A 21,267-nucleotide genomic window follows, 5' to 3' on the forward strand; every position below is an offset into this window, starting at 1 on the left:
TACCTCCAACTTTTTTTTTTTCCTCAAGATTGCTATAGCTATTCCAGGCATTTAATGATTCAATTCAAATTTTAGGATTCTGTGTTCTACTTCTGTGAAAAATTCCACTGATATTTTGATAGGGATTGCATTACATCTGTAGATGGCTTTGTGTAGTAGGGACACTTTAACATATTAGTTCTTCCAGTCCAAATGCACCTGTTATATCTTTCTGTTTATATGTGTCTTATTCTGCTTATTTCACCAATGTTTTATAGTTTGCAAAGTACAAGTCTTTCACTTTACTGGTTAAATGTAGTCCTAGATATTTTATTCTTTTAAAGGAGGCTATAAATGGAATGGGTACTCTTTCTGCCCCCTTCTGATGCCTATGTCAGAAGTTTTCTCTATCTCCTTTATACTTTAATAGAACTTTATTACACAAAAACTCTGAGTGATCAAGCCTCGTCTCTGGCCCCTGATTGAATTCTTCTCCTCTGGAGGCCAAGAATCCCGGCGTCTTTGTGGGATTCAGCAACAACCTTCATCTTGGGGGCTTGTCCGGGATTCTTAAGGACAAGACGGGAGCTAACAATTCCAGCCTCACTCCTTTGAACTGTATCCTGAAAAACTGGGATAGATTTGATCCCCAGGACTTAAAGAAGACACACCTGGTCTTCCTATGTGATACTGCATGGCCACGGTATCCATTGGAGGATGGTGTTGGTAGCCGATTGGAGGGACTCTTAAGTATAATACAGTTTTACAATTAGACCGGTTCTGTAGAAAACAAGGGAAATGGGTAGAAGTAGCATATGTGTCGGAGAAGGCAATGGCACCCCACTCCAGTACCCTTGCCTGGAAAATCCCATGGACAGAGGAGCCTGGTAAGCTGCAGTCCATGGGGTTTCGGAGAGTCAGACACAACTGAGCGACTTCACTTTCACTTTTCACTTTCAAGCATTGGAGAAGGAAATGGCAAGAATCCCAAGGACGGGGGAGCCTGGTGGGCTGCCGTCTATGGGGTCGCACAGAGTTGGACACGACTGAAGTGACTTAGCAGCATAAATGGAACTAAAATTGGTTTTCTCTTTATGACAGTCCATTATTAATGTATAGAAATGCAATAGATTTCTGTACATTTATTTTGTATTCCACAACTTTACTGAATTTATTTATTAGTTCTAATAGCTTTTTTGGTGACGTCTTCAGAGTTTTCTATGTATAATATCTTGTCCTCTGCAAATGGTGAAAATTTTACTTCTTCCTTTCCAATTTGAATGCCTTTTGTCTTTTTTTTTTTTTTTTCTGACCACTATGGTTATAACTTCTAAAACTATGTTGAATAAAAGTGATGAGTGGGGATTCTTGACTTGTTCCTGTTATTAGAGGAAAAGTTTTCAACTTTTCATCATTACGTGTGATGTTAGTTATGGGTTTATCATATATAATTTTTATCATTAATATATTTAGGTATGTTGCCTGTACTATTAAGATAATCATATGATTTTTATCCTTCATTTTCTTAATGTGGTGTATCATGAATGTTGACTAGTGGATATTGAAACAGCCTTGTATCCCTGGACTAAACTCCACTTGAATTTGGTTTGCTAATATTTTGTTGAGGATTTTTACATCTGTGTTCATCAGTGATATTGATCTGTATTTGTGTGTATGTATGTGTGTGTGTGTTTGTGTGTGTGATTATTTGTCTAGTTTTTGTAAGTTTTGGTATCAAGGTAATGCTGGCCTTGTAGAATGAATTGAAAAGTGTTCCTTCATCAATTTTGGGGGATATTTTGAATAGATAGATGTTAACTTTTCTCTAAATGTTTGATAGGATTTACCTGTGAAGCAGTCTGGTCCTGGATTGTTGTTTTTTAAGAGTTGCTTTACTACTGATATAATTGCACTACTGGTAATGAGTCTGTTCATATATTTTGTGTTTTCCTGGTTCAGTTTTGGGAGACTGTACGTTTCTAGAAATTTATCCATTTATCCATCCATGTCTTCTAGGTTGTCTAATTAGTTGGTATATAATTGTTTGCAATAATCTTTTATGATACTTGTATTTCTGTGATGTCAGTTGTAAATTTTAATCCTGTGTTTTCATTTCCTTAGTATCTTTTTACATACAAATATATTTAATTTGATGATGTCATATTCATTTTTGTTCACTTATACTTTAGGTATCTTATCTAAGAAAATAAGATTACAAAGCTTATATTTTTTTCTAAGAATTTTATAACTTTAGCTGTTACATTTAGGTCTGTGATCCACTTTGTATTATATTTTTGTATATGATGTAAAGTGGAATCCAACTTTATCCTTTTGCATGTGGCTATCCAGATATTTCAACACAATTTTTGGAAAAATTATTCTTTCTGCATTGAATTATCTGTTATTCAAGAGTTATTTCTGAACTCTCAATTCAGTTACCTGACTTATGTGTCTGTCCTTATATTGGTTCCACATAATCATGATTTTATAGTAAGGTAGTTTTATTGTAAGTTTTGAAATCAGGAACTGGAGGGAACAAATTTTGCTTTTCTTTTTCAAGATTATTTGCTTATGCTGTGTCCCTTACATTCCTATGTAAATTTTAGGATGAGCTTGTCACATTGTATGTACACTTCAGCATCACTGACTCATTATCAAGTTGAGGAATATTACCATCTTAACTGTGTCTTCTAATCCATGAACATGACCTTTCCATTTATTTAGGACTTAATTTTTTTCAAGGATGTTTTAAAGTTTATAATTTTCATTGTGCAGACCTTACACTTCTGTGGTTAATTTTGTTCCTAAGAATTTTATTAATTTTTTATGTTCTGAAAATGGAATTGTACTCTTCATTTTCTGCTTATCCATTTATAATGTGCAGAAATATAATTAATTTTTGTATGTTAAAACACATTTATGGAGGCCAGTTCTTTTTTTGTTTTTTAGTATAGATTACTTTTCTATATGTAGAAGTATATCATTTGCAAATTCAGGTAGTTTTACTTTTTCCTTTAAATATGGATGCTTTTTACTTCTTTTCTTGTCTAGTTTCCCTGGCTAGAAACTCCAAATCTGTTGAGTAGAAGTGGTAAAAACAGACACCTTCCTCTTTGGAGGAAAATTTTCTTTCAATTTTCATAATTAAATATGTTAGCTATGAAGTTTTTTTGTAGATTCTGTTATCATGTCCTTATATACCTAGTTTGCTTAGTGTTTATATCATAAAAATGTGTTAGATTTTGTTAAATGCTTTTTCTGCATCTATTGAGATACATGGTCTTTGTATATGAGTCTCTTCCTATGATGTAGTCTACTGATTGATTTTCATATATTGAAACAATCTTACATTCCTGGGATAAATCTCACTTTGTCTTGATGTACAATCCTTTTTATTTGCTTCTGGGATTGTTTTGTTAGTGTTTTGTTGAGCATTTTTGCATTTATATTCATAAGAGATATTGGTCTGTAGTATTTTTCCCTTGATATGTCTTCATCTAGTTTTGGCATGAGGGAAATACTGGGCTCATTAGGAAGTGTTCTTTTCTATTCTGTGTTTTGGAAGTGTTTTGGAAGGGTTGGTGCTAATTCTTCTCTAAACATTTGGGGCAATTCACCAATGAAGCCTCTAGTCCTGGATTTTTGATTGTGTGAAATTTTCTGATTATTAATTCAACCTATTTACTTGTTTAGGGGTCTACATGGATTTCTACACATGTTCTCCCATCTCCCCATAGTTTGTTTACTACTGTTTGTTGTTGTTTGTGACTTTTCTGAACTAGCTGTAAAGTCTGTTTCCTTTGTCACATGTGGTCATTAAAGTCTCTATGTGATTAGTTTAGTTTTAAACTTATGACTGGATAATTATTTTCTGAGTTATTTGGAACCATTAATCTCCAGTCTTTGCCAAGGGGCTCTGTGTAATGTGTGAGCACCTCCAACAGACAACTGTTCCTTAACTTTACTTCCTGCTTATGCAGAACCATGACATCAGTCAGGAGTGAGAGTGTAGGCACTTCTCAGTTATTTCCTAAGTTTGCCACAGCCCTGGATAAACTTGTGGATGTCCATGGCCTCCTAGTTGTTTATGACTCTGTTGGAGCCTTTAAAGCCCTGTGGACATTTCTTTTCCAAACTTTTCCTTTTAAGCTTTTTTGGGTTGCCCATTGATTGCCTGCTTATCCACCTCCTGTGGAAGTTGCAAAGTTAAACATAGCCTTTAATTGTGTCCAAAAATGCCCCCAAGGAGAAGGCTTCTAGCACTGGGCAAGTGCCGAGTAAAGTCAAATAAAGAGAGACTTGCAAGGGAGGTCTTTCAGAAAAGCACCAAACAGTTCAAATAATGATAGTTTTCTGGAAATGAGGCTTAGACATTTCAGTTCCTCTGGTGGCTTCCAGGCTTTTGTTCTTCACCATGTTTGCAGAGGTATTGATTTTCAAGGCCACAATAGGGCTGAAGAGGGGGAATGGAAATAGAGCACCTAAAACATACAAAACTCTTCTTCCAAGATTTAGCTTTATTTCTTTAATAAATGCTTCCAGGATTGCAGCAAGCCTTTGGTTAGTTTACAGAGCTCAGAAAAAGTTGATTTTCATGTGTTGCCAGTTTTCTCACTGCGTTTATAGAAGAGAACATTTTCAGACATCGTTGCTCTGCCACTTTCACTGATGTCACTCACCCCTCAGGGTCTTCTTTGATAGATAGATTTTTCTCATCGTAGTTTATATTTTCCTGTCTCTTTCCCTGGAGAAGGAAATGGCAATCCACTCCAGGACTATTGCCTGGAAAATCCCATGGACAGAGGAGCCTGGTAAGCTACAGTCTATGGGGTCGCAAAGAGTCGGACACGACTGAGTGACTTCGCATGCTAGTTATTTTTTATTGTGAACTTTGATTTTTAGTGTTGGCTACTGGATAGTTTTTATTCCTGTATCTGTATGTATATTTTGAACTTTGTTCCAGAATGTAGTTATTTTGTTTGTAAGCAGTTTGCACTTTTCTTGTCTAGCTCTTACAGTTTTTTAATGTGAGACAGGTGTGTTATGACTCTGGTCTTACATTTAAAAAATCCCAAAGCATTGTTTAGGCCTTCCCTGGTGGCTCAGGTGGTAAAGAATCTGCCTGCAATGCGGGAGACCTGGGTTGGATCCCTGGGTCAGGAAGATCCCCTGGAGGAGGCCATGACAACCCACTCCAGTATTCTTGCCTGGAGAATCCCATGGACAGAGGAGCCTGGCGGGTTAAGTCCATGGGGTCACAAAGAGTCAGACAAGCCTGAAGTGACTTAGCATGCTTGCACAGTGCATTGTTTAGTCTAGGGTTAGCTATTCCCCTCTACTGTGCCACAAGACCCTTTTGAATACAGTACCTATTGCTGCATGTATATAAGGTTTTACAGTCTGAATGAAGGGAACTGACACTGTATCTGGTCCTGTGTGCGTGCCAGATACAGTGATTCATGAGTTTTTGATCAGTCCAACCTTGGCCTCAGTTGGTGTCCTCACATGTTTTCACTAGTCAACTCTGCTGTCCCATTGGGGTCCCTTTCCTTTTTCCAAAACCTGGGCACTCTCTCAATGCAGTAAGCTGGAGGAATTACAGGGTCACTTTGTTTCCATCTCCCAGGGATCACTATCCTTTATTGCCTAATACCCAGTGTCTTAAGAGCTATTGTTTTATATATTTTGTCCAGGTGTTTCTGTTGTTTTAGGTTAGAAGGTAACTCTATTCCTTGTTATTTCTTTTTTCTGGAGTGAGAAATCTATTTGCCCATTTTTGCTCTGGATCTTTGATTTATATCTAAATCACTTACCTATTCTAGGCAATGGTAATATACATCATATTGTGTGTATGAAGATAGATGTATGCTAAACTTATATAGAATTACAAGTATGTTAAGACTAATAAATGCCCTTTATTTCAGTTAAGAACCATTGATGTTTCATTTTTCCAGATCTGTGCTTATCAGGAGATAACTTTTCATTCAGTTAAGCTATTCTTAAATATCAACAAGAAAAATAAGCAAAGAAAAAAAGAACCCAAACGAGCAAAAAACATAGGCACTACAAATAGACAGTCAGTCCTGAATCTGGATCCTTTCCATTTACTGGGAAAGTTGCCTAATGTCTCTGAACCTTTGTTTACCCATCTGTAAATGAGGCTAATAAATGGGATTGTGTGGGGAAACCCTAAGCTGTGAATCCTTAAGTTTAAGGGCATCTTCTTCACCCCTTGTAACATTGTATTTTTCAGTGTGCAGGTAACTGTGGATTTAGTTATCAACAAAGGATTACATATTGCGTTGGGGTCCAATCTACGGAGAAACATAAACTTCATGAGCTGTGGCCTATAGACTATCGAGTATGCCCTGTGCTGCCTTCCCCTCAGGTTTACAAATGCAATTTTAGGACCTGTTTGCATATGGCCACTTGGAAAGTTGGAAAATGGAGCAAGGTCAGTATTTAATTATGAATTTAAAATCTTATGAATGAGATTTTCTAGCTGTGGGGTGCATGGTAATCTGCACATCAATCTAGATATCAGAGTTGTATCATACCCTAATTTTCTAACAATCACTATGTCAGTTATTTGTACAAATATCTAGTCTCTATGTTTCCTATAATTTGCTTTATAACTAATCCTTGAGTCTGTTCCTGAGAGAGCCTGGCACAGTGGCTTGCATTTTGAGCAGATACTTAAGCAATATTTTTTAATTCAGTGAAAAAGTAAATAAATTTAACATATAAGTAATATAGGTTATTTGTACCCTGTTCCATTTCCAATTTAATTGACAGAAAGCAGGTAAATATTGCTATGCAAACTTACATGTTCAGTTCAGTTCAGTCGCTCAGTCGTATCCGACTCTTCGTGACCCCATGAATCGCAGCACGCCAGGCCTCCCTGTCTATCTCCAACTCCGAGAGTTTACTCAAAATCATGTCCATTGAGTCAGTGATGCCATCCAGCCATCTCATCCTCTGTCATCCCCTTCTCCTCTTGCCCTCAATCCCTCCCAGCATCAGGGTCTTTTCCAATGAGTCAGTTCTTCGCATGAGGTGGCCTAAGTATTAGAGTTTCAGCTTCAGCATAAATCCTTCCAGTGAACACCCAAGACTGATCTCCTTTAGAATGGACTGGTTGGATCTCCTTGCAGTCCAAGGGACTCTCAAAAGTCTTCTCCAACACCACAGTTCAAAAGCATCAATTCTTCGGTGCTCAGCTTTCTTTACAATCCAACTCTCACGTGACCACTGGAAAAACCTTAGCCTTGGCTAGACGGACCTTTGTTGGCAAAGTAATGTCTCTGCTTTATAATATGCTATCTAGGTTGGTCATAACTTTTCTTCCAAGGAGTAAGAGTCTTTTAATTTCAGGGCTGCGATCAGCATCTGCAGTGATTTTGGAGCCCCCCGAAAATAAAGTCTGACACTGTTTCCACTGTTTCCTCATCTATTTCCCATGAAGTGATGGGACTAGATGCCATGATCTTAGCATTCTGAATGTTGAGCTTTAAGCCAACTTTTTCACTCTCCTCTTTCACTTTCAACAAGAGGCTTTTTAGTTCCTCTTCACTTTCTGCCATAAGAGTGGTATCATCTGCATATCTGAGGTTATTGATATTTCTCCCAGCAATCTTGATTCCTGCTTGTGCTTCTTCCAGCCCAGCGTTTCTCATGATGTACTCTGCATATAAGTTAAATAAGCAGGGTGACGATATACAGCCTTGACGTACTCCTTTTCCTATTTAGAACCAGTCTGTTGTTCCATGTCCAGTTCTAACTGTTGCTTCCTGACCTGCATATCGGTTTCTCAGGAGGCAGGTCAGGTGGTCTGGTATGCCCATCTCTCTCAGGATTTTCCACAGTTTCTTGTGATCCACACAGTTGAAGGCTTTGGCATAGTCAATAAAGCAGAAATAGATGTTTTTCTGGAACTCTCTTGCTTTTTCCATGATCCAGTGGATGTTGTCAATTTGATCTCTGGTTCCTCTGCCTTTTCTAAAACCAGCTTGAACATCTGGAAGTTCACAGTTCACGTATTGCTGAAGCCTGGCTTGGAGAATTTTGAGCATTACTTTACTAGCGTGTGAGATGAATGCAATTGTGTGGTAGTTTGAGCATTCTTTGGCATTGCCTTTCTTTGGGATTGGAATGAAAACTGACCTTTTCCAGTCCTGTGGCCACTGCTGAGTTTTCCAAATTTGCTGGCATATTGAGGGCAGCACTTTCATAGCATCATCTTTCAGGATTTGAAATAGCTCAACTGGAATTCTATCACCTCCACTAGCTTTGTTCATAGTGATGCTTTCTAAGTCTCACTTGACTTCACATTCCAGGATGTCTGGCTCTAGGTGAGTGATCACACTGTCATGATTATCTGGGTTGTGAAGATCTTTTTGTACAATTCTTCTGTTTATTCTTGTCACCTCTTAATATCTTCTGCTTCTGTTAGGTCCAGACCATTTCTGTCCTTTATTGAGCCCATCTTTGCATGAAATGTTCCCTTGGTATCTCTAGTTTTCTTGAAGAGATCTCTAGTCTTTCCCATTCTGTTGTTTTCCTCTATTTCTCTGCATTGATTGCTGAGAAAGGCTTTCTTATCTCTCCTTGCTGTTCTTTGGAACTCTGCATTCAGATGCTTATACCTTTCCTTTTCTCCTTTGCTTTTCACTTCTCTTCCTTTCACAGCTATTTGTAAGGCCTCCCCAGACAGCCATTTTGCTTCTTTGCATTTCTTTTCCATGAGGATGGTCTTGATCCCTGTCTCCTGTATAATGTCATGAACCTTTGTCCATAGTTCATCAGGCACTCTATCTCTCAGATCTAGTCCTTTAAATCTATTTCTCACTTCCACTGTATAATTTAATTGATAAAAAGAAGGTAAATATTGCTATGAAAACTTAACATGTATCACTGAGTAAAAACTCAGGAGTTTGAATGACCATCATTAAATCATATTTATCAAGTATTTACAACATACTGCTGAGATAACTAAACAAAATGAAGGGAAAGAAGTCAGTAACTGAGAAAGAATAGATTCAGTCTCTTAAGGATTTATCCCACCTGTGACTCTTCAGCCTCCTGGGAGGCTGAAGCATCAGTTTGTTCTAAAAGGACCTAGTCAGGGAGGAGGAGATGTATATTTACTGGCCTTATTATCTGTCTTATTAGTTCATCTTCCAATTTTACTCTATTTACAGTGCTCTGTGACTTGTGGAGTTGGGATGATGGAGAGAAGAGTGGAATGCATGGCTGATAATGGTCTGTCCAGTGATTTATGTTTAAAGCATTTAAAACCAGATGCTCAAAAGAAATGTTATGTCAGTGACTGTAAGTAAAGACTTCAAAAATCTATTTAGAAACTAAGTGCTCTAAAGAAGTTTTAACTAAAATTTGAAAAAAATATTTAGAGTAGTCATACACTCCACAAAATGAAGGTTTCTTTTTTCAGAGTATAACAATATTGGTATAATTAAGTTAAATTCATGTTGTGTCTGTAATATGTTCATTGTTGATAAGTTGTACTCACTTGTCCTTGAAGGTAAAACTTTTACCAGCTGTAAAGAAATACAAGTGAAAAACAATATTACCAAGGATGGTGACTATTACCTTAACATTAAAGGAAGAATAACAAAGGTATTATGTAAACAATTCTTATTTGATTTTAACATTGACCATTGACTTTGAAACAAGCTCTTCTAGATCTTTGCCTTTTCCCTTTAGATCTATTGTGCTGGCATGCACTTGCAGAACCCTAAGGAATATATATCATTGGTCAAAGGTGAAGAAGACAACTTTTCTGAAGTGTATGGTTTTAGGTATGAGCTGTATTTTGCCTTCTCTGTGCATATTTATGGTCCATCAAGAGAACTGAAGTTCCAGAGTTTGGAGTGGTAGTTGAATAGCTCGCAGCGGGACAAGTAATTTAAGAACAGGTGAACATATTAGGACATAAGCCAGATGTTGCCCATGCCTGTTCAGTAATCAAACTTTGGGTATTAACATGTACTCACAGAAAGACTGAATAAGAAGGATGCTGTGGGTGAGCAATGGGACAACAGAGGAGGGTACAATTTAAGACCTGTGTATGTTTTCATAGCAATCAAGTTGATTCTGGTAACAAAAGCTAGGAGAACCACAGCTGAATTATTTTTCTACAAACTAGTCTTGAATTTCCCATTGATCATTTTGTACGTTAACCTTGAGTGATTTTTACTTCTTTCACATTTAACTTGTTGACACAAAAAATATTGAAGAGGGTTTCTTTTTCCCTCCCACTTCCAAAGTTACTATTTACATTATGGTCTAATAACTGTACCTAACACCAAAATATTCTAATGTTGTTATAGACTACGAAATCCATATGAATGTCCTTTTAATGGAAGCAGGAGGCAAGACTGTGAATGTAAAAATGACTATCTGGCTGCTGGACACACTGTTTTTAGCAAAATAAGAATTGATCTTACTTCCATGCAAATTAAAAGTAAGTACTGAATCTCTAGTTGGAAAATGAGAAACATTTATTTGCTAATACAAGTTTAACAATATTCTATATGGTGTATGTGGTATCTGGGGTCTAGCATTGTAAAATAGTTACTTAAAAATTAAAAAAAAATGTTATTAGCTACATTCTTCAATGCAACAATATGGACCTTGGGGATTCTTAATAAAAATGTGGTGGTAATGACACTGTTATTACTAAAGATACTGTTGTAATAAAGATATTGCCCTTCCGAGATATAATCCTCTACCCTAAAATTCCAAATTACATTAAAAATGAGGAAATCAATATTTTAAATGTAGTTGCATAAGCTTTCTGCAAAGGTTTAAAGTAATAATTAACATTAGTTTCAGGTGACAGTTTGTCTAATATTTTCTTATACTTTGTCTCCTTTGATTTTTTTTAACAACCTTATACTAGATAAGGCAGTATTTCATCATATTGTTGCAAGTGATAAAATTAAGATGCACTTACAGAATTAAGTGACTTGCCCCACTTCTTCGAGTTAGTAACTGGCATTGCAGAGTTAAAGTCCCTCCCACCCACAATTCCAGATTATGGACCTGCTGCCTTTCTAGGAATCAATTTACAGGACAGTAAAGTTTATTTATGAACCCTCACATATACTGACCATCAGACAGTCTACCCTCCTGGATATTACATAGTGACATGAAAAGGCAAATAAGTTCATTTCAGAAGCAGAAACTCTCAATCAAAATTAAATCACCAAAGCCTAGCATAGTGCCTAAATCATAAAAAGAAACAAAAAAATGTTGAGACTGTGAATGCATGAATACATAATCTCTAACTTGCAGTCATATGATGGTGAACTATTATTGTCAGTAATAGTGGCTACCATTTGCTAAACACCCACTGTTACTATAGTGAGGAAGGATTACGCTGCTTTGGATATGATCGTAAACTGAAGTTAGACTCCTGAGTGTAAGCTCTCTTCATCTGGTTACTAGTCTGTGACCTTGGGCATCTCTCTCTAAGCCTGCTGCTGCTGCTGCTAAGTCACTTCAGTCGTGTCCGACCCTGTGCGACCCCATGGACTGCAGCCCACCAGGCTCCTCCATCCATGGGATTTTCCAGGCAAGAGTACTGGAGTGGGGTGCCATTGCCTTCTCCGTTCTCTAAGCCTAAATCCCCTCATTTCTAAAGTAAGATGCCTCTCAAGCTTTTTCTTTCTTTTTATGTCTTCTTTCCTTCTTTTATTTATTTATGTTTTGTTTTTGGATAGAATTAAGAGATAATACTTGCAACATACCTAGTAAATTCCCTGTAGGTAGTAAGTGCTCTATAAATAAAGTTATTATTTAATAATATATGCTGTGTCAGCATTGCTGAGTAAATAATGGACAATTAGGAACTTATTTGCTGTTCGTTAACTTTTTATTTTTCATTCATTTATCTAACAAACCTGCCGTTTCTCCAGGCATTGGGCTGGGCTCTGAAGATACAATATTAAATGTATACACTTTCCACTTGCTTTCATTGTCCTTCCTGAAACTTGTGTGCCAAAACTCCAGTCTTGATTAAGTTAAACCTTTCACCTGCTCTGCATCTGCACCATGAAATGTGTGTGTGGCAAATAATACACAGGCCTCCTGACTGATTTACTTTAAATGCTGACTCCTGAGCTTGCATGGACCCTACTCCATTCCCCCTCCACTCCTTTCAATGTCTAACTCACAGCTTCTTCTCCAGCTTCAAGCTTCTAAAATTTCTAATACCTCCACTCTAGTCCCTTATTGCTGATGATCTTGTTTCCTCTCTCACTGAGAAACTAAGAACACCAAGAATGGAATTTCTGCAAACTACCACTGAAATGGTGCAGGATCCTATGGTTCTTGCCCTTCATGTCCTCAGCCTGCCTTCTGTCTGTAGAGAAACTTTAGCCAAAGAATAAGTTTAATCATAGAAGTGAGAAAATGCAGAAACAAAGGAAAACAGTCAAAGGAGACCAATAGTCATTAGGCAAGGTCAAGGATCTTTAGTTCCTCCCCTAGGGCTATAGATAATATTCTGAGCCATATCCTTTGAGCTGTCTTATAGATACTGAAACTCCCACCAGGTTGAAGAAGATAACTACACGATGATCATCAGACTGTAGCTGTGACATAAGCTGCCACAATTTTGAGAGCTGGCCTCAAAGAAATGGGAAGAAACTGATCCTGGAACTAAAGACTGTGTGTGTGTGCATGGTGCTTCAGTTGTGTCTGACTCTTTGTGACCCCACAGACTATAGACCTCCGGCTCCTCTGTCTATGGAATTTTCCATGCAAGAACACTGGAGTGGGTTACCATTTCCTCCTTCACGGGATGCTCTTGACCCAGGGACCCAACCCGAGTTTCTTATGTCTCCTGCCTTGTCAGGCTGGTTCTTTACCACTAGCGCTACCTGGAAAGCCTGGAACTAAAGACTAACTGTACTTAAAGCAATCAGGATGACTCTGATCAGACTACTGCACGACTAATTCCAAGGTGACTCTCAGAGCTGACTGTGCTGTTTTTGCATGTAGCCCCCTCCCTCTGTCTATAAAAGCTTTTGCCCACTGACTGTCAGTGGTGGGGGAACTGGCTTGTGGATAGGAGCCTGCCCAGTCCTCTGGTTGCTGGCCTCTGAAATAAAGCAGCCTTTCCGTTTCACCACCCTTGACTCTTTATTGGGGCTTCCCTGGTGGCTCAGAAGGTAAAGAATCTGCCTGCAGTGCAGGAGACCTGGGTTCAGTCCCTGGGTCAGGAAGATCCCCTGGAGAAGGAAATGGCAACCCACTCCAATATTCTCGCCTGGAAAATCCCATGGACGGAGGAGCCTGGTGGGCTACAGTTCATGGGGTCACAAAGAGTCAGACACGACTGAGTGACTTCGCTTTCTGACTCTTGATTGGCTTTAGAGTGGCAAGCAGTTGGACCCCACTTTTGGTAACATCACAACTATTAGCCCACCTAAACCTTGACCTATAGACTCTGCCTCCTCTCCTGGTTACTGTGGGTGAACTGTTCCTGCTTCCGTCTGAGGCAGCCCTCTCTACTTGTGCTCTGGGTTTCTTGCTTTGAACCAACTCCAGAACATTATTTCAGCAAGCTTTCCTTTCTCTCTTACATCACCCGTTTTCCCTCCATTTCTCTAAATCCAATGACAAATTCTTGGTTTTTATTTCACTTGATCCATCAGCAGCATTTGGCTTCCAGGAGTCCACACGCTCATCATTTGGTGCCTGTCTTGGTCCCTCTTTCTTCCATTTTCCTCACTGTTTCTCAACTTGGTTCTTTATCTTCTACAGCAATGAGTATTGAAGAAATTCAGGACTCCATCATTTCCTTAGAGGTCTCTTTCAACTTACAGATTTCAAATACCATCTGTTAAATGACAGTCCCAAATGTATAGCTCCAATTTGGACTGCTGCCCTGAATTTCAAGATTAAACTCCCTTCTCAGCATACCTACATCTAATAGGTACCTGGCAATGTATCCACAACTCAACTTTCAATGTTTCTTCACAAAAACTCCTTCTACCCCTAATTTTCACCATTTCAATATATGGCAACTATAATCTTCCAGTTACTCATGTTGAAACAGCAACATCTTTAACTCCCCCCTTTCTCTCATACTTGCATGCCATCCATTACCAAGTTCTACAAGCCAAATAGGGGCCTTTCATCAGACCCTGATGATGTTGGCACCTGATCTTAGGTTCTAGAACTGGGAGAAATAAGTTTCTGTTAAGACACCCAGTCTATGAGTTTGTTAGGGCAGCTTGAGCTAAGACACACACCAAGTCCCACTTTGACATTACCTCAGTAGCTACCACCTTGATAGAAGTCAATATTATTTTTTTCCACCTGAATTATTTTACCTATGCAGTGGCATCCCTGTTTACTCTGGTAGCGCCCAAGTTCCTTTTCACCTTTCCTCCTACTCCTGACCTAGATTCTCTTCTCAGCAGAGAAGCCAGAGTGATCCATAAAGCAAGCCATGTCATGCCTCACACATGATCTCATTTCATCTTTTTAACAACTCCAACCTTTGCTCAAAACTCTCCAAACATCTCCCATCTAACTCATAAAATGAAAACCTTGCCAGTGGCCAGTAAAACTCAACATGGCCTTCCCAACCCATTATTTTTCTGCTCCTTCCCTCCACATTCCTCCCATCCATGAACTGCTTCAGACACACTTGTCCCTTTGCTGTTCCTTGAATACATCAAGCATCTACCCCGTACCTCCTTAAAGCCTTTGCACTTTCTGTTCTATCTGCCTAGAATGACTGTCCCACAGTTATATGTTGGATTTACCACTTAATATTTTTTGGGTCTCTGCTTAAATATACTTTCCCAATGAATGCATCCTAGACCCTCTCCATGCTTAAACTTCCTTCCCCCATGTGCTTTTCCTGGTTATTTTTTTTTCCTATAGCAATAATCACCTGTAACATATGATAGTATCTACCCTGTTACTTACCTCTCTCTCTGGTAGCACTCAGAGTCCATCAGGCCCTGTTTCATTCACTTGTAGTACTTATAATAATGCCCAATACATAATATGTTCTAAAGAAATATTTGCTGAATGGGTCAACTTTCCTCTAGAAGCTATCTTGAGGAAATCTTGTAGCTAAATTTGTACACCTGTGATGGATTCATGTCAATGTATGGCAAAACCAATACAGTATTGTAAAGTAAAAAAATTAAAATTGAAAATAAATAAATAAATTTGTATTAACCAAAGAGAGAAAATGGAGTTTCAGGAGGCAGAGACATCTTGAACGTAGCATGGAATGGTGAAGCATCTTGGTTCCATCAGAGATTAAGTCATTCAATTTTGCCTAAGCAAAAATTGAGTGGATGCTGGTAGCAGTTTGTTAAAGAATTTCCCAGAAAGAAGATCATAAATAACAATGTATACTAAACTATAAATTGAATTTATCTTTTTTTTTTCTTTTAAGTTATGAGGACCTTTGGGGTAAAAGTATAAGCAAAGGAGGAAACAGACTTAATTGGAGGGAAAACAAATTTTATCCATGAAGATGATTAGAAAGCTAATATTATTAATAATATAATAGTTCAGATAGAAAGCGATGAGGGTCTAAATTATTAAGGACAAGGTTTAAGACAGAGAGCCCGAGAACCTGAGAGGAATATTAAAGAGGCACACTCTGTGATTTTCTAACAGACAGAATATGGGGATCTGTGGCATGAAATGTTAATTGTGTCATGAAAGGATAATTGCATTTAGCTTGTGACCTGTAATTGTTCAGTCAGTTGTGTCTGACTCTTAGCCCCATGGACTGCAGCATGCCAGACTTTCCTGTCCTTCACTTTCTGGAGCTTGCTCAAGCTCATGTTCATTGAGTTGTTGATGCCATCCAACCGTCTTGTCCTCTGTTGTCCCCTTCTCCTCCTGCCTTCAATCTTTCCCAGCATCAGCATCTTTTTCAGTGAGTCAGTTCTTCGCATTAGGTGGCTGAATATTGGCGCTTCAGCCTCAGCATCAGTCCCTCCATTGAATATTCAGGATTTATTTCTTTTAGGATTGACTAGTTTGATCTCCTTGCAGTCCAACAGACTCTGCAGAGTCTTCTCCGACACCACAGTTGAGAAGCATCAATTCTTCAGCTTTCAGCTTTCTTTGGACTCTTTAAGTGAAAGCTGTTTTGGAGTTATCCAGGTAATGGTGTAGGAGACCATTGCAAAGGATGATTTGAAAATTGTGTCTGTTTGCCTCAGCCTAACCCTAAGTGCCATGCGTAAGCAATGGGTAAATGTTTAACAGTCAACTCTTAACCAGGAAAAAAGTTTGATTTGTATTATTTTTCAGTTTCTTGATGTATATATTCCCACCATGATCAATTTTAAGCTACCAACACGAGCTCATTTTGCATGCAGATAGGAAAAGACACACCAAACTTGTTCTCATGATTGGTTACAAGCTGACCTGGCACACCACGGAAGGCCTCCTGGGTTTGGAAACTACTCTTAGAGATATGATAAATATTTCCAGAAATGCTACCTTTGATGATTGCCTCCAGGGGGACTGGTGTCATCACCGGGGCATGCAGTGGTCTTGCAGTCTTCTTGAAAAGTATTTGAAACATCATTAGCAGAAGTGAAAGCCACTGACTGAATGAACATTAGCTGGAATATTATTTAAGTGGTTTAAGCATCAAAAAGTGATTGGTCCAGCTTATCTTCAGGGTTTCTCCTATTTCTGAGCCAAGATCTCTATTTTTTTGAAACTTTATATAGAATCCCCAGCATTTTTGCCAAACAAGAAATTTTGTTAACACCATTAGCAAAAATAAAATAGAAATGAGATAATAATATAATGTAATAATATAAGAAATCAAAGAAGTAGCACATTTTTTAGCTGGGTGTTTTTGAATTCCCTAAATGAACTGATATGTGTACTCTCTATAAGCACTTGCATATTGCTTTGTCATAATTTATCTTTTTTAAAATTTGTTTGTTTTTTTGGTCACACCACACAGTTTGTGGAATCTCAGTTCCTGGACCAGGGATTGAACCTGGGCCCTTGAGCAGTGAAAGCACTGAGTGCTAGCCAGTGGAACTCCCTATTTATCTTTAGTATGTGTCTTGGTGTGTTCCTCCTTGGGTTCTCCTTCCTGGAACTCTCCATGCTTCCTGGACTTGGTTGACTATTTCCTTTCCCATGTTCAGGAATTTTTCAGCTATTATCTCTTCAAATATTTTCTCAGGTCCTCTCTCTCTCTCTTCTCCTTCAGGGACTCCTATAATGCAAATATTGCTGTATTTAATGTTGTCCCCGAGGTCTCTTAGTCTGTCTTCATTTCTGTTCATTCTTTTTTCTGTATTTTGTTCTGTGGCAGAGATTTCCACCATTCTGTCCTCCAAGTCATTTGTCCGTTCTTCTGCCTCGGTTATTCTGCTGTTGATTCCTTCTAGTGTACCATTTATCTCTGTTTGTTTGGTCTTTAGTTCTAGGTCTTTGCTAAGCATTTCATTCATCTTCTCAATCTTTGCCTCCATTCTTTTCCCAAGATCCTGGATCATCTTCACTACCATTATTCTGAATTCTTTTTCTGGAAGGTTGCCTATCTCCATTTCATTTGCTTGTTTTTCTAGGGTTTTATCTTGTCCCTTCATCCGGGACGTAATTTTATGCATTTTCATCGTGATTAACTTTATGTAATGTGGTTTTGTTTTAGCTGCTTTGAGACTATGCTTCTTCTTGCTTCTTCTTGTTTGCCCTTTGATGGATGAGGCTAAGAAGCTTGTGTAAGCTTCTTGATGGGAGGGGATGGTGATAGTAAAAACTGGGTCTTGCTCTGGTGGGCAGGGCCTTGCTCAGTGAAGCTTTAATTCAATTATCTGCTGATGGGTGGGTTTGTGCTCCTTTCCTGGTAGTTGTTTGGCCTGAGGTGACCCAGCCTGGAGTCTACAGGCTCTATGGCAGGATTAATGGCTAACTCCAAGGGGGTTTACACTGGGGGACCTTCCAGTGCCACTGTCCCTATGGTAAGCCCCTGTCAACCCATGCCTCCACACCTATTTATCTTTAAATAATGCTTCTTCTAATTTTGTTCCTTGACCCCACTTTATCTGTTTTAGATGTTCACTATGATCTAAAATACAATAGAGCATATATTTAGCTTTTAAAACATCTGGATTAGTTACAGATGTCCCTTCCATTTTTAGGGCAGTTTTGGGGATGAACATTTTATGTTAAATAAAATTTGAGAGCCTTATCTATGTTATGTATGACAATTGTGCAACATTTTTGCTTAAAGTTTTGGATTAATTATATGAATGTATTTAAGAATATAATGTGAAGACTGTATGCTTTGTATTCAGTGAAGATTTGAATACAGTGTCTTAGTGCTGAAGAGTTTCATTTATTATTTTCTAGCTACAGACCTTCTTTTTGCCCAGACAATATTTGGAAATGCAGTTCCATTTGCCACAGCTGGAGATTGCTATAGTGCTGCCAGATGCCCACAGGTATTTCATATTTGTTTAGTATTTTCTCACTGAAAAAAATTAATAATATTTCTCCTCATTTATTTTCTTGACCACAGTACCGCAAAAAACATAAGTAAATAGAAAATGCTAACTTCTTAGATGAAATTTATTGCAAAGTTTATAGATAAACTTTGGAAGAAAAGCATCTTTGCTAATATTGCATTTGTTTGAAAGGTATAATATAAGAATTTGAAATAGTTTAGATCCTGTTTCTCCTTCCACAATGCTTTATTATTTTTAATCTTTCCACTTAGTTCCTAGAAATGAATAGACATATATTACAAGGTAAAGAAATGCATCACAAGCATGTGACTTTCATTACACTGCTACCAACATCAGTTATTTTAGCTTCCTGGGCCTGTAACATTCTCAAAATAATTTTCTATTATTTGTGAAGTAATACATTTCCATGTCTTCTTGGTTTTATTCTTTCTTTTCCAGGGTTCTCTTCATATATTTTTTTTATGTCACCTTTGAGATTTCTAGTACAAAGTGTGTTTTCTAGAAGAAATTTAGTACTCATTTTTAATAAAGGATTTTATAGAGTTGTTATGAGCGAGCAATATTTTATAATAAGACAGAGAGATAAAAGCTAGGTGAATATAGCATCATTAGGTAGATTTATAGAAAATTAAAAAATTATGCACAGGAGGACAAATTATAATATTGATGTCATTTTGAAGACAAGTAGTCAATAGTTTGCTTGTATTGTCTCTTCTAGGAATTTTGTATTCACAATTTCCATCAAATGGCATGGAAGATAGGCTGAATATTTAAAAAAAGAGGACTTTTTCTGTATTAGAGAAGTGCACTTAAAGGAGGTCGCTAGAACTATAGGCTCAAATGAATATGGAAGTTAACCCAGAGGGATGGTACGGGGAGGGAGGTAGGAGGGGAGTTCAGGATGGGGAACACGTGTACACCCGTGGGGGCTTCATGTTGATGTTTGCCAAAACCAATACAATATTGTAAAGTTAAAAAAATAATAATAATAATAAAATAAATTCAATTAAAAAAATGACAACTTATTCTAGCAAAAACTATGTTGCTGCTGCTGCTGCTAAGTCACTTCAGTCGTGTCCGACTCTGTGCAACCCCAGAGATGGCAGCCCACCAGGCTCCCCCGTCCCTGGGATTTTCCAGGCAAGAACACTGGAGTGGGTTGCCATTTCCTTGAGGCAATGATTAAGTGAGGCATTATGGGTCTTAATTTTGAATTATAGAAAGTGATTAAATATCCACCTAAACTAAGAACACAGACTTTTAAGAATAAAGCTATTCTTGGCATGTATGAAAAAAAAAAGTTAACTGAGATAAACATATAAATCTTAGACCCAGAAATACAAATAGAACCTGGTAAAGGGATACGAGGGCTATCCTGGTAGCTCATTCCAGTTCATTTTAGTCAGTTCAGTTCAGTCACTCAGTTGTGTCTGACTCTTTGTGACCCATGGAATTAAGCATGCCAGGCTCTCCTGTCCATCATCAACTCCCTGAGCTTGCTTAAATTCAAGTCCATCAAGTTGGTGATGCCATTTAACTATCTCATCCTCTGTCATCTTCTCCTCCTGCCTTCAGTCTTTCCCAGCATCAAGGTTTTTTTCAAAGAGTCAGCTCTTTGAATCAGGTGGCCAAAGTATTGGAGCTTTATCTTTAGCATCCATCTTTCCAATGAATATTCGGGACTGATTTCCTTTAGGATTGACTGGTTTGATCTCCTTGCAGTTCAAGGGACTCTCAAGAGTCTTCTCCAGCACCACGGTTCAAAAGCATCAATTCTTTGGCACTCAGCTTTCCTTATAGTCCAACTCTCACATCCATACATGACTACTGGAAAAACCATAGCTTTGATTAAATGGGCCTTTGTTAACAAAGTAATGTCTCTGCCTTTTACTATGCTGTCTAGGTTGGTCATAGCTTTTCTTCCAAGGAGCAAGTGTCTTTTAATTTCATGGCTTCAGTCACCATCTGCAGTGATTTTGGAGCCCAAGAAAATAGTCTGTCACTGTTTTCCATTGTTTCTCCATCTATTTGACAGGAAGTGATGGGACAGGATACCATGATCTTAGTTTTTTGAAGGTTGAGCTTTAAACCAACTTTTACACTATCCTCTCACTTTCATCAAGAGGCTCCTTAGTTCTTCTTTGCTTTCTGCCATAAGGGTGGTGTCATATGCATATCTGAGGTTATTGATATTTCTCCCAGCGATCTTGATTCTAGCTTGTGCTCCATCCAACTTGGCATTTTCCATGATGTACTCTATATATAATTTAATGAAGCAGGGTGGCAATATGCAACCTTGTCTTACTCCTTTCTGGAAAAATAGACTGGTTCCAAATCGGGAAAGGAGTATTTCAAGGCTGTATAGTCACCCTGCTTATTTAACTTATATGCTGAAGAATTGATGCTTTTGAACTGTAGTGTTGGAGAAGACTCTTGAGATTCCCTTGGACTGCAAGGAGATCCAATAAGTCTACCCTAAAGAAAATCAATCCTGAATATTCATTGGAAGGGCTGATGCTGAAGCTGAAACTCCAATACTTTGGCCACCTGATGCAAAGAATTGACTCACTAGAAAATACCCTGATGCTGGGAAAGATTGAAGGCAGGAAAAGAGGACGACAGAGGATGAGATGGTTGGATGACGTCACTGACTTGATGGGCCTGAGTTTGAGTAAGCTCCAGAAGTTGGTGATCGACAGGGAAGCCTGGCTTGCTGCAGTCAATGGGGTAGCAAGGAGTTGGACATGACTGAGGGACTGAACTGATATTGATTTGGCATACT

At 38.2% G+C, this 21,267-nt stretch overlaps 1 protein-coding gene across 1 annotated transcript in view; it reads left to right on the forward strand.

The window, feature by feature from the left end:
* LOC120861268 (A disintegrin and metalloproteinase with thrombospondin motifs 20-like) overlaps positions 1–21,267 on the forward strand; it is a 204,904-nt gene that overhangs the window by 160,337 nt on the left and 23,300 nt on the right. The window contains exons 32-37 of the mRNA XM_040236892.1: positions 6,233–6,433; positions 9,180–9,309; positions 9,521–9,615; positions 9,703–9,797; positions 10,329–10,462; positions 18,370–18,461. Of these exons, the coding sequence (XP_040092826.1) occupies positions 6,233–6,433; positions 9,180–9,309; positions 9,521–9,615; positions 9,703–9,797; positions 10,329–10,462; positions 18,370–18,461 (747 nt within the window). The remainder of the gene's footprint in view (positions 1–6,232; positions 6,434–9,179; positions 9,310–9,520; positions 9,616–9,702; positions 9,798–10,328; positions 10,463–18,369; positions 18,462–21,267) is intronic.

Source organism: Oryx dammah, unplaced genomic scaffold (assembly GCF_014754425.2).
Source record: "Oryx dammah isolate SB20612 unplaced genomic scaffold, SCBI_Odam_1.1 HiC_scaffold_11232, whole genome shotgun sequence".
Taxonomy (NCBI): Eukaryota; Metazoa; Chordata; class Mammalia; order Artiodactyla; family Bovidae; genus Oryx; species Oryx dammah.